This window comes from Juglans microcarpa x Juglans regia, chromosome 1S (genome assembly GCF_004785595.1).
Source record: "Juglans microcarpa x Juglans regia isolate MS1-56 chromosome 1S, Jm3101_v1.0, whole genome shotgun sequence".
NCBI lineage: Eukaryota > Viridiplantae > Streptophyta > Magnoliopsida > Fagales > Juglandaceae > Juglans > Juglans microcarpa x Juglans regia.
The window spans coordinates 8,986,776-9,000,341 of record NC_054595.1 but is presented as its reverse complement, the minus strand read 5'-3'; the positions used below and the strand labels follow the sequence as shown (position 1 = coordinate 9,000,341).

At 37.8% G+C, this 13,566-nt stretch overlaps 1 protein-coding gene across 2 annotated transcripts; it reads right to left on the bottom strand.

The window, feature by feature from the left end:
* Window positions 1-7,355: 7,355 nt before the first annotated feature.
* Window positions 7,356-13,233, bottom strand: LOC121246643 (RNA polymerase sigma factor sigB). Of its 2 annotated transcripts, XM_041144865.1 has the most exons (8): window positions 12,855-13,233; window positions 11,201-11,299; window positions 10,617-10,807; window positions 9,388-9,999; window positions 8,835-9,065; window positions 8,380-8,520; window positions 7,981-8,181; window positions 7,356-7,833 (listed from the first exon to the last, which is right to left on the bottom strand). In XM_041144865.1, exons 3-8 carry the CDS (start codon window positions 10,713-10,715, stop codon window positions 7,552-7,554), a joined length of 1,566 nt encoding a protein of 521 aa, XP_041000799.1. In that variant the 5' UTR covers window positions 10,716-10,807; window positions 11,201-11,299; window positions 12,855-13,233; the 3' UTR covers window positions 7,356-7,551. The 2 variants fall into 2 exon arrangements, with proteins under 2 accessions (XP_041000799.1, XP_041000797.1); XM_041144863.1 differs by lacking the exon at window positions 11,201-11,299.
* Between the last annotated feature and the right edge of the window lie 333 nt (window positions 13,234-13,566).

Sequence of the window (13,566 nt, the reverse complement as noted above, 5' to 3'; positions counted from 1 at the left end):
CATGTCCAATGCCACTTGTCTTCCATGCCAAGAGTTACTTGTTGGGAATAGGAAAAGGCATGTATGATTTTACCAAGCTACCCTTGAAGAGATATTTACTTGTTTAAGGAAAGGAATGGCATAAGGGGGAGAGAAGGAATTTCGGCCAAGGAGGAGGAGTCCTACACGCCACCTTCCAAATTGTCTTTTCCCAATGCAATCCAAGTGGGGAACTCCAAGAGGCATTTCAGCAATAGGGAAAAGGGAAAGAAGAAACCTTGCCACTTGTCATCCAGGCAAGGACTTTGGATACAACTAAGGAGGGAAGTGAAGGGTCTCATATAAAAAGAGAAGGGTTCACGCCAAGGGGGCTTTTCCCTTGCCATTTTTTCAGATTTGCATGAGCTCTCACTCTCTCCACACAATTCTCCCTTGTTCATTTGAAAGTTCTCTCATTTTCTTGTATTTTCTTTCCAACCAAACAAGGAGGATCCTTGCAAGAGAAGGGATTTCGCACTACCAAGGATTAGCAAGGTAAGAATTGGCTTCCTCTGAGTCTTGCACACGCACAAGTCATTCTCAATCCGAAAATGAGATTCAAATCTCATTGGACTTTGAGAAAGATAAAACACACACTTTCTACCATTTTCTTGGAAATAACTTAGGGTTTTCGAGGAAAAACCCTTGAGGCCGATTAGTGAAGGGGGAGTTCATCCTCCATGTTTCGACCACCACATGTATCTTGCTTACTTGAGGTTTTGTTTTATTTTATGAGTGAAATGAAGGGGTTTTAACCTAAAAACCCTAGAAGCTGAATGGTTTAAGACCAAGTGATGACATAGAGATCCACAAACACTCAAGAACATGAGGTAGGGTTTTAGATGCTCTTTCTAATATAGTATGTTCGGATTTACAGCTTGCTAGTATTCCTTACGTAGATTTTGTAAGTATACACTCAACTTACTCTTGGTTAATATTCGTATATGATGGTGTAAATCCTTCCATGGTTTTGATTGCTTTGTTTGTTATCTCTCGGTTGTTTGTTTGAATATGTTAATATGATCTTGAGTAACTCTAAGGAAGGAATTGTATGTTTCGGATTGGTGATGAAATTGCCATGAAATATGTCTATGAGTTTCGGTTTTCACTTGATTGAGGTTGATGGTTTAGGCAACATGATGTTTCGGTTTGAACATGCTTTGGAAGTTTTAGACTTAGTCAAAAATCTATGATTTCATGTCTTAGTTTACTATGTTTTGATTTCTATGAGATATGCATGAGGATTGGAACATTTTTATGAGATGAATCTTCATGTTTTTGTACCCATGAGTTTCGGCTAAACAAGTTTTCATGGTTTCATGTATATGTTTTGATATCTCATATGGTTTATGTTATCATGCTATGAAATGAATTTGTTATGTTTGGTTATCTCATGCACAGCATTTCACATGTCATATGTCAAGTGTAAGTATGCATGTTATAAGTCTCATGTCACATGCATTTGGGGAAAAGTGTTCTCAAAGAAAATGTTTTCAAATGAAGTGTTTTCGAAGAAAATGGTTTAAAAGTTTTATCACGACCCCAAATGCTAGGGTGGGGGAATGTTCTAGTGGAACTCCTCTATCCACTCTAGAGTGTTTAAGGCTAGGTTTGAATGTTGAATTGAGTTCAGTTATTTATAAATAGTAGTGAGTTGAGTAGTGGAGAGAGTTATGTGGAGCCCATCTAAATTGAGTTTAAAGTGTGTTTGCATGTTAAGATGAGTTTAGTACTTTTTATGAAAAATTGAAAAAGGTTGTGGGCCCCATGTATAAAGATGTGTTAAGTTGAAAAAGCTTGTGGGTCCCATGTGTAATGAGTTTTTGAGTTGAGATGAGTTTAGAAATTTGAGAGTTGGTGTTTGAATGTTAGACTCAACTTAAAATTAGACTGAACTCAGCTAAGTCTTGCAACCAAACGCAACCTAAGAATGGAGTGGTAACTCCTGGGTCGACAAAGTACCGTTGACGAACCTCGAATGGATTATTTTCAAAGGATACTGGAGCAAGGAAGTGTCTAACACTAGTGGGCGCATAAGGCATGTACCCCGATGATAAGGCTATAAATGAACCAGTCTATTCGATAACCTGCTCGGTACTCGCTCGGTTAAACTCGAATCAAACTCGACTCGTAAAAAAAAAAGCTTGTTCGTGAAAGCAGATACCCGCTCGATTTGTAAATGACACATATCCGATAAAACTCGACTCGACTCGGCTAAGTCTCGTTAAGGCCCACTCATTTATGCTCGAGTCGACTCGTTAGCTCGACTCGATTAAAACTCATTCATATATTGATAAATATATACATATACCTATGTATACATACATATATATATATATATATATATATATGTATTAGCTAATAATATAAGCATACAACTTTTATAATTAAATATATAATATGTAATCAAATTACTTATGTCTATATAGTGAATATACTTCATAGGTATATTTTATAATTTGTATAATAATTAGTGAATAAAATTTAATAATTTCATATACTAGTATGTGGGAACCATAAATGAAATAGATTTATGCTATCATATTAAATGTATATATTAATAATATAAGTAGATATCAATTATTTATAGTTTTTTTAAAATTTTATAATTCAATAGAGATTCTACTTGCTAGTTGTATAAATTCAATATTAGATCTTTTATTTTTTATTTATTTAATTTATTAATTATTAAATCTTATTCAAAAAATAAAAAAATAAACAATCAAGCTCGAGCTCGGCTCAACTCGAACTCGTTTGTGGAACGAGCTCGAGTTGAGAGTTAAGCTTATCGAGTCAAGCTTGAACAAAGAATAAAAAAAAAAAAAAAAAAATCTCGAGCTCAAGTATTTTGAGTCGAGCCGAGCTCGGCAAACCAAAGACCAACCCGGCTCGGCTTGATTACAACCCTACCCGACGAAGTAAAGTCAAGTTAATATGAATCTCTGTTTATGACATATTCATCACGGTGCACAGACCAATGATGGTGTGGTAACTAGCAGGAACACATGGTGCTAAGGAGAACCGTGTTGTATCCACTCTCTAAATAAGAATATGAGCATAAGTGCTAAGAATCACTCGATGCAAAGATTGTAATATGTTTTGATAAGACAAGTTCTGATTAAGTTCACGTGAATAAGAAAAAGTTATGAAGTTTTTATGAAAAGCTCAAGTCTTTGTTATAAGTCTTTTGATAATGGTCAAGTGCATAAGTCAAGTTCTGGTCAAAGGCATAAGTCAAGTACATGTCCGTGCACGCATTTCATGATATACCTTTTATATGCTTGTGTTAACTGTGGTATGTTGTGTAATTACTTGCTAATATTTCTTGAAATCTCATTGTAGTAGTTTCCACTACCATTCCCCAACCGAAATGGTAGAAGTTGTAACAGGTACCTCAGATACCCAGGAAACATGAACCCGGATGGTTCTCTGTTAGAGGACGAGTACAATGTTCATGCTCGTCAAGACTACACTGCTAATGCATTAATCCAAATGGCTAAGCTTCTCAGGGAAATCTTACATAGTATTAGTGAGACCGAGATCGATGCTACGATCTATCAACCCTTTAAGAATTTGAAGTTTTGGTGGAATATGGACCATGAGGTCTTTTGGTGTCTATCTCCCAATGGGACAATGGTTATGAAGAGTACGGGAGTTTAAGTATTTTGAAAAAAAAAAAAAAAAGGCAACAGTACTTATAGCCAACTTTTGTGGATTTATGTTGTTTTTTAGGAAATCTCGTATTTTGAAAATTTTAAACTATGATTTATGCTTTTGGGATATTGCGCCTTTATGGCTCCTGTTTACGTTTAGACAATGTTTGGGGTTATAATAGTAGTATGGTTTCATGTGCTTTGCAATTGCTTATCGCATTGCTTAGTTTATCCGATTTTTATTAACTTTCCGCTACTACGCTATTGCATACTGCTAGTGTAATTAGGTGCATAGCATATTATCTGTCATGTACGAGGGGTCTATAGTCTTGTATTACATGTCCCGACGTCTCAGTCACCGTCCAATCCCAAGCAGGGGCTGGGGGCGCCACACTTAACCTGGGGAAGATTTCGGGAAGAACTCCACAATAGGTTATTTTCCAAGTCAGTGAAGCAATAGAAGGCACTGGAGTTCGTGTCTCTAGTACACGGCAGCAACAAAAGCATTACCTACGAGAATTGGGGACGTACTCAAAAAACAAAAGCAACAGTAGCCAATGCGCGAGCACATGCAAGAAGTTAGGGGATGTACCTATGAGAAGTTCCTAGTGTACCATTACCCAAAATTTTTGGGTAACGAAGGGCCCATGAGGGTAGATAAATGGATGATAGATCTCGATCAGACCTTCAAGATCTGTGGATGCACTGAAGATCAAAAGGTGATGTACACCTGGTATCTACTACAAGGAGAAGCCGTCATATGGTGGGATACAATAAGGGAGCTTCTGGCAAGGGATTTTGGAAACCTGGTTGCCTTAACCTGGGTAAGATTTTGGGAAGAATTCCACAACAGATTCTCTCCCAAATCAGTGAAGCAACAGAAGGCACTGGACTTCGCGTCTCTGGTACAAGGTAGCATGACTATGATGCCAAGTTCATTGAATTGGAGAGGTTCGCATCCCACCTAATTTCAACTGAGAGAATGCCCATATATTCCAAGGAGGACTACAGCCGAGAATTCGCAACCAAGTGTTGTGTCTCTAAATCAATAATTACTAGGAGTTGGTAAATGTCGTCACCATTCCTATGGCAGAACAAAGAATTATGACCATTCAGATCAATTATGAATGAAAGAGAGCTTTACCGTACGCTACCAGTGGAAGTGCAAATAGGAAGAAGCCATTTACTGGGCCAATCAAGGGTAAGGGTGTTGTGATTGGAAGCTAGATGCCGCCCTCCAACCCTCAATGTGCAAAGTGTGGCAAGTTTCACCCTGGAGAATGTCTTTTTGGTTATAGAGTCTGCTTCAAGTGCGGACAACCCGAGCACATGATCAAGGAGTGTCCCAACATATCTCAATTCGGTGGAGCTGCTTCAAATGCTAAAAATAAGCCAAAGCAGAGGCCCCACATTCTAGCACAAGTGTACGTAGTTATGACAAGAGATGTTGATGCTAACGCTCCAGAACAAAAAAAGCTGGTGTCACTACAGGTATTTCTCTAAGACCCCTGTGTCGTTAAGCTATATAGCATTGGCAAAATTGCTATTAGTAGTAGTGTTATTTTTGCCAATATTAGGAAACATCAATCTATTAAGGTTCAGAGCTTGTGCACTATTCGATTCGGGCGCGTCGCGTTCTTTCATGTCTACTGTGTTTGCACGGATATGTAGCTTGCAAACCGAGTTGTTACCCCCATAAGTAGTAGTAACAATTCCTAACGGGAATACAGCAGCCCCTACCTGTGTAGTAAGGATTGTCTTGTAGAGATAGAGGGTAGAGCATTGGAGGCCGATTTGATAGTGTTCAGTCTAATGGTGTTCGGTTTGATTTTGGGGATAGATTGGTTGTTCAAGAACTATGCCACGATAGACTGTAGGAAGAGGGAAGTTGTATTTGAACCCCTAAATGAAGATAGGGTTAGTTACGCTGCAACGTCAATTAAGGCCCACCCTCTAGTAATTTCGACTTTACAATCGAGGACGGTGCTTCAGCATAAATGGCGATGATTGTAGAGAAGTCAATCGGAAGCAAAGTTTTTGCTAACGAATTACCAGGATTGCCACCAGACATAGAGATTGAGTTTGGAATTGAACTAGAACTTGCAATGGCTCCAACGCACAAGGCACCGTATAGTATGCCTCCTATGGAGTTGGAGGAGGTCAAGCTGCATTCACTACAGGGAGTTGAACCCGATGATAAAGAATAAGTATATGTTGCCTTGAATTAATGACCTACTTGATCAACCGCAAGAAGCATCGATATTTTTTAATATTGATCTGCGATCTGGATATCACCAGCTTAAGGTCAAAGAGCAGGATGTGCTAGAAACTGCCTTTAGGTCAAGGTACACGACCACTACGAGTGTTTGGTGATGCCCTTTGGCAATGCTCCAGCAACATTCATGGATATGTAAATAGAATATCCAGACCTTCTCTGGATAGTTTTGTTTTCATATTCATTGATGGCATCCTAATTTATTCGAAGAGCAAAGAGGAGCATAGAAGTCACCTAAGTATGGCTCTAACCATGCTTAGAGATCAAGAGTTGTATGCCAAGCTAAGTGCAAGTTCTGGCTTCATGAAGTGAAGTTCTTGGGTCATGTTATTTTCAATGGTGGAGTAGTGGTCGACCCTAGTAAGATTGAAGCAGTGATGAACTGGCATAGGCCGACTAGTGTGCATGACATTCATAGTTTCTTGAGATTGGCTGGTTATTACAGGAGGTTCGTGGAGGGATTTTCCAGACTGTCCGGACCACTTACCGCCCAAATTGAGAAAAATGTGAAGTTCGTTTGGAGTGATAAGTTCGAGGTTACTTTCTTCGAGTTAAAGAAAAGACTTACAACAACACTGATACTTACACTGCCAAAGCCTCTTACGTCTTATGTGGTGTATAGTGATGCATCCAAAGCAAAACTCGGATGTGTGCTGATGCAAGAAAGGATGAGTAGTTTGCCTATGCTTCATGTCAATTGAAGGACATGAGCAGAATTATCCTACTCATGACCTGGAATTAGCTATTGTGGTTTTTGCTCTAAAGATTTGGAGACATTACTTGTGTGACACTCCACTTAAAAATACCTTAGCAGTAATCCAACAAAATGTCAAGAAAGTTAGAAACTCATTAATTCTCTCAACCATATGCAAAATAAGGCCCCCAATGAGCTACAATTTGGTTCAAGAAAGAATGTTGTAACAAAAACTACAATATGGACTTAAAATGGAGGCCATGTGGTGGAAGCGGAAGTCTTTGAGAAACTACGGCGGTAAACAATATTTTTTCAATAATTTTTCCTTGTATCCGTGGTTGGAGAATTGACCTACTATAATCGAGAACCAATCCAACCCATTCATTTTTTTAAATGGTGCTAAATGTTACAGCCTAAATGCTGAACTATTGACCCTATTTGTTCACATGGGTGTTCACCCCCAAAGTATTCCCGGACCGCACGCATGCATTCATAAGTAACTTAGTGCAACATGGCAATTTTAATAGAGAAGAACCTGCAAAGAAAAGGAAAATGGCTCAACATCTTAACGTGTATTTGAGAGATTGTTCTCAGCCGCCAACCCTTCAAAAATTTTGGTCGGACTCGATTGATTTGGGTCGCTCTGATCGGTTTCGGTACATTTCTGTACAGACCTATAAACTGCAACTAACTACCTTGCATTTGGCACATCAAATTATGAGGAAAATGCTTTAATTGCAAATGCTTGTCTATACATAACCTTTCTCCAGTTTTCTGAAATAAGTTACATTACTGTCCTGCAAGATGAAAAAATAAGTTATAAACAGACATAAAGCAGGAAAGCCGTTTCGGACCTCTTAACTAAATTATCTCCGTTCTTCGACAACCTAATTCCTATATCCGATGGGGGCTTATGGAAGCAAATACTGCTGCAAATGTTTGGTTCTCTTTTTGTTCTTCAATTTACGAAATGCACACGACTCAATTTGCCTGATTCTCTCTCTACTAACACCCATGGACTCTCCTATCTCTTGCAATGTCTTCATCCTTCCATCCTCCATTCCAAATCTCCATCTGATGACTTGCCTCTCCCTTGGATTGAGACTGTCTAATACGTTCTCCAAGTCCTGCTTCATGAATTGCTTCATCAGAAGCTCTTCTGCAGTTTCTGCATCGGGATCAGCAATTACTTCCTGAGGGAAAAGGCACGTGAACGCATCAGCAAAATAAATACTCTAAGCAGCAGTTTTGCAACAGGAACTCTGTAGTGCATTAAAGTAACAAAATTTTGAACAAAAATGGCAGCCCCAAGAGTGAAGTGGTAGAGGAATATGACCGACCGAAGGTTTAAGATTCTGGTTGATGCCAATCTTCTGCTCCAGAGATCTAGGAGCTTTTGGAGTCAGTAATACAGCTGTAAGCCTCTTCATTGACAGCCCTGTTGCCTCTGCAATTTCTACATCATCGGGTTGTCTTCCATTTTCACTATACAATTGTTTTCTAGCTTCCTTCACTCTGTAAGTTGCCTCCACCATGTGAAACTGTTTACCCAAAATATTTAAAAAGAAATAAAGAGTGTAAAAATTATGCACTCTACAAATAACAGTATTTGTTTGTGCAGGTAAGAAAAACAGGCATTTAATTGTTTCTTTAATGATTTACTGTTCTTACACTTGAAAAATCGTAAATGGTTTTCACGCACATAAGGGAAACAAATTGAATACAGAAGGGAAACTCACAGGTAAGCGAATTGTCCTGGACTGATCAGAAAGAGACTTCCGAACTGCCTGTTTAATCCACCAGTGAGCATAGGTTGAGAACTTAAAACCCTTTGAAGCATCAAACTTCTCTGCACCTCTTACAAGACCTCGGCATCCTTCCTGCAAGTCAATGACCAAGAGTTCACTAATAGAAGCATCAAGCTGCAGGATTGTACGAAACATTCATATATTGTTCTTCATTGGGAATTTACATTTGATTAAAAAACCAATTCTTTTCTTTTTATTGGCACTGGGTGTCTGGAACAATGTCCTGACTAATCCCGTAATCCTGGGGGTGCACAAGCCCTGGGCAAGAAGTTTCCATCAAGTGCACCTCAAGTAATTCAAGGGGAAATTCCCCCATTCCAATAGCCCCTAGATATTGTTTGCACCCAAGGAATTCATTTGACTGCACACAATAGAACTATTAATACCTGAACAAGATCTTCAAGATTCATCCCAGCCCCCTGATAATTCTTTGCAATTGATATAACAAGCCGTATGTTACTTTTAATCATTTTGTCTTTGCAAAGAGTACCATAGTTTAAGCGCTTCCTCAGGGTTTTCTGATCAACTCCAGCAGCTGCAGCCCATTGTGCAAAGGCAGGCTGACTGCCACATCGCTCGGCTAGCTCCTCATGGAGCTTTTCCAGTTTCAATAGGTCCTGAATTATATTGTTGTGGCAGAGCCATCAAAAGAAAATCATTAAAAAAAAATGGAGCCAGAAATAATATCTGAAATTCAGGTCAATCATCCAAATAAAGATTTCCCCTTGGTTGCTTTTAGATTTATCAAACCAAGATGAAATGGAAACTCAATTAATGTGCTTGTTGGTTTACTTCTTTGTTAATCAATATTGCCAACGCTATATTGACTAAAAGTTTAAGGCTGCATTCTTTTGGATTGAATAAATATTAACTAAACAAGTGTAAACTAAACGTGCTAAGCAACAAAGTAAACCCAAACCTCTCAGGAGTAAAACACACCTGTATTCCTTCAGACAACTCCAGTTCTTCAGTTACAGTAAGAAGCCTAGATGTGCTGGTAGTTGCTCTCAAGTAACGCAATGGATCAGAGTAGTCTATATCTTGTAAAGAAACACGCTTTTTCCGGCTGGTAGAACCAGGCTTCACAGACACAACATTAGCAGCAGCCTTCTCTGCAGCTTTGGCTCTTTTGGCCTTTCGTTCTGTTTGGCGCCTCGATCTTACAGCTGAAATCTTGGAAAGTTGTTCTTGCACAAGGTCAAGTTCCTCATCTGTTGGCTCCAAGTCATCAGACTCTTTTGTGGCATGTTGCATTGAATGGTTTTTCAACAGTCCAGGTTCAGGTCCCCTGGGATCTCCTACTATAGCAGCTCGATCAGTTTTCACAGGTTGAACCCAGTTGAAATGTAAAACATCAGCTTCGAAAGAAACTGATGACCTAGTATCTGCTTTTTCAGAGATGTTATTGTTAACCAGCATGGCTGCATCCTTTGCAAACTTGACAGCTGCTTTTGCAAGAGTAACAGCTTCAGCAGCAGCAGCAGCAGCTATCACGGCCTCTTCACTCGTAATAAGCGTCTCTGTTGCTAATGTTGCTTCAAATTTTGCCTGCTGATAACCAGCAAAGCTAATTAGATTTGTAACGTAAGAAATATCCAACCCATCAAAGAAGTCATGCCAAGCAACAAAATATATGCAGTCATGAATGCATAGTTTGTACAAATAGGCAAGCACATTATGTAAAAAAAATTAAAAATTAAAATACGATTAACTAGACAGGGATGCTAGTTAATGAAATGCCAAAAATTATATCAAAATGGAATGACATCTAACCAGCATATGAATTAATAAAATTTATAACAGTTGCCATTTGTACATCGATTGAAAATTCAACCAATATAACCGCAATGGGAACTGTCCGTTTCTAAAAAAGATAAAATAATCCGATAGATAGTGGAGTATTGGTTCATACTAATACGGGATGACAGTGTGATGCTCAACTTAATTACACGAAGACCCAATGCACTACTTAAGAAAACAAATAAAATAAGCTACAATGTATGCATGGATGCATTCAGAAATATGAGGTAACTTGTGCAAGTTTATCCCCTAATAAAAATCAATTAATTAGAGATACGTTACATTCAATATGCAATCAAGAAAGTTTCAACTTAGCCCATAAATCTTACTCTTGAATAACATTATACAGCAAATAGAACATTTCTGACCTCTGTGGGTGGACCAACTGCCCCCATGTATGTCCACGGTTTGTTTGCAGTGAACGGGTCAGAATCGGTTTCTAAAGAAGGTAATCTCAGCTTCCCCATATTAAGCACTGCAGTACTTCCTATTGATGTTGAAAATGATGTAGTGGATAAAATGCATTGTGCTCGGATATCAATACGATCTCTACTCTTTTCTGCACATTTCACCCATTGATCATACTTATGAAAAAAATCACCCATTGATCATGACCAAAATAAAGCCAATAAGATTTACTGAATCTACATGTCATCTAAAAACAACAAAACTCTGCAAACCAATAAAACTCTGCATGTAAGCTAATAAATGTGCACAATGAAGACGAAAAATTACATTTGAATGCAACTCAGTAAACCATGTTGAAGTACCTCAGAGATCATCTAACAGAAAGCTTACATGAGACGGAAGGGTAGATCTCAATTTAATATGTATGAGAACGTATAGAGTGGTCACTGATTTTGAACATCAATCAATGTCCAGCGTATAATTAATATTTAAACCCAAATAAACCACTTGGACAAAACCAATGGGTAAAGAGACAGGAATATACCTAACTATTTAACAGCACATTGCCTATCAAGCTAAATATTGGATTGCAAATGAGCTCGAGAAGTAATTTTCCTGACAGCCTATTGCCTGAGATAGAGCCCTTCATAATTACAAGCATAATCCAATCAGAGAGTACATAGCAAGACATGATATTTTCAATGACTAGTTCTTCGAATGTGCCTTGTTTTTCAATCATTGATAAAGATCATTAGAGTGTAATGACAAATAAGATCGTTGGCATATATAGGCACTCATCCAAAGTGAGAGCATAGTTGCCAAAACGATACATATTAAGGTTATATTCTAAGCAACCGTGAAGTCCAAATGCCATTTTGCTGGATACTCACTAACATCAGTACAAGGGTGACAAAATCAACTATATGTTTATAAATATAGTTTATGAGAATCTAGTATTTTTAAACATCTAGAATCTAGTATAAATATGTTTATAAGGAATTATGAGAATCTATTATTTTTAAACATTTTGTATAAGGAATTATGAGAATCTAGCATTTTTAAACATCTCAACCATATGTTCATAAATATAGCACAATAATAGCTTTGTAACAGTACTTAAGTATTGGTTTGTACAACTTACTATGTCCTAATTAATGAATTAATAATACATTTAGACAGACTACCACAAAAGGTTTTATTGGGGAAAAAATTAAAGAGAAAAAAGCTCTGGTGGAAAACAATATTAAAAAGGACTAAGGGTGTAAGATCTAAATCAGGAACTTGTAGACAAAACATAGGGAAAGAAAAGCAAACGACTGTTCTGAATCCCTTTTTGGCTCCATCAAGAGATGTCACAATTTGAGTCCAGAAGCGGACTCTAACAATAAAGGTTTTCCTTTCTCTTTTCACTCTTAAAACTGAGACAAAAAAAAAGAGTAAAAAAACTGGATCACTAAATGCATGATATGACTCTTTCAGAATAATGCTCCAAAACGTTGTGCTCAAATGGAATCGAACTTGTAAAACATTTGGTTTTATTTAAAAAGCTTAACATAGAACCCTTATTCATGCATTCTCACAAGGTTTCTGAATGAGTAACTATGTCCACAAAAGTAAATTATGTCTTTCCTGAGGACCAAGTCATTCTAGCAATACTTTGCTTTGAATAGAATATTGAAAGGGGAAAATGTATGTTTTTTCTTTCTTTCTCATGCATGAGAAAACAATACACATTCGAAAATGCCCTAGGGTGCATGATTTGACTTTAATGTATATGTGAATTATTCAGACTTCAGGCGTTACCAGAAGATTTACCAATGAGTATCTAATGCCACGTAACCAAAATATAGACATCTAGAGGCCCAAATCAGTTGGCAGTCTACTCTTGACTTTGTGGTGAAAAACCCCGATATGAAATGCCCAGAAACATAAACATCGACTCAGGCAAGAAAGCAGCAGAATCAGTTGAGCTACCAAACTAACAATTTGTTGTGTTACCCATCCGTACAAATTTTAATCTACACTAATACTGTGAGAAATGCAGAAGTGGGAAAAAAAAATGAGATTTTCATTCAAAACTCAGAAACCAAAACAACAACATAAAACAGACCATTCACATTAAAGGTCTTGTTGGGAAAGAGAAAAGGACTGAGGTGATAGCAACAAAAACGGAGAGAGAGAGAGAGAGAGAGAGTTACCGTTTTGTGGGTGTGAATGGGTGGTACTAACACTGTGCTGGTGAGTTCTGAATTGGATGGAGAACGTATCGGGATGGCACTTGAACTGTGGCAGCAAACACGACATCCTACTCCTGTTGTTGTCGTTGTTGCTGCTGCTGCTGCTGCTGCTGATTTTCTATTCAACTCCCAAGATTATTATTGCAAAAGAAAAAATAGCTCAATGAGCGGGAGTGAGAGAGAGAGAGAGAGGGAGAGAGAGAGCATTCCTGCATCAATGGAAGAAAGTGGCAGGAAGAGAAGAATAGAGGTGCAGAAGAGGTGTGTGCTTATTGCTGTTCTGGCGATAAAAAAAGGGATAAGGGCAATGGGAGAGAGCCGTCCCTCGCCCCTGCCATCCCGAGTAAAATAAAAAACATAAATGGGAGAGAAAAGTGGCCCATGGTTTTAGTTAAGAAAAGCCCATTTTTACTATTTTCATGCTTTTTTGTTTGGATCATTCATTCACAAATATATTATATAAATTACGTCGATTTATAAATTTAATTTTATTAAAAAAAAATTCTGACTATAACACTTCTCAAATTATAATAAATCATTTGAATCTTTGTTAAAATATTTGGATTTGGATAATTTAGTTGAATTTAGATTATTTCGATTCATGCCTGTCAAAATTTTGTTTTATAATTCTCAAAAACTTTAGACATATATTCTAATCGATTTACTTCAATTG

Excerpts from the sequence above, each read along its gene's own strand:
- LOC121246643 (XM_041144863.1), bottom strand. The coding sequence starts at position 12,960 with ATGTCGTGTTTGCTGCCACAGTTCAAGTGCCATCCCGATACGTTCTCC. Across the intron at positions 10,808-12,854 it reads CCATTCACACCCACAAAACG|AAAAGAGTAGAGATCGTATT; the intron begins GTAACTCTCTCT and ends TGAAATGTGCAG. Across the intron at positions 8,182-8,379 it reads CCAGGACAATTCGCTTACCT|TTTCACATGGTGGAGGCAAC; the intron begins GTGAGTTTCCCT and ends TTGGGTAAACAG.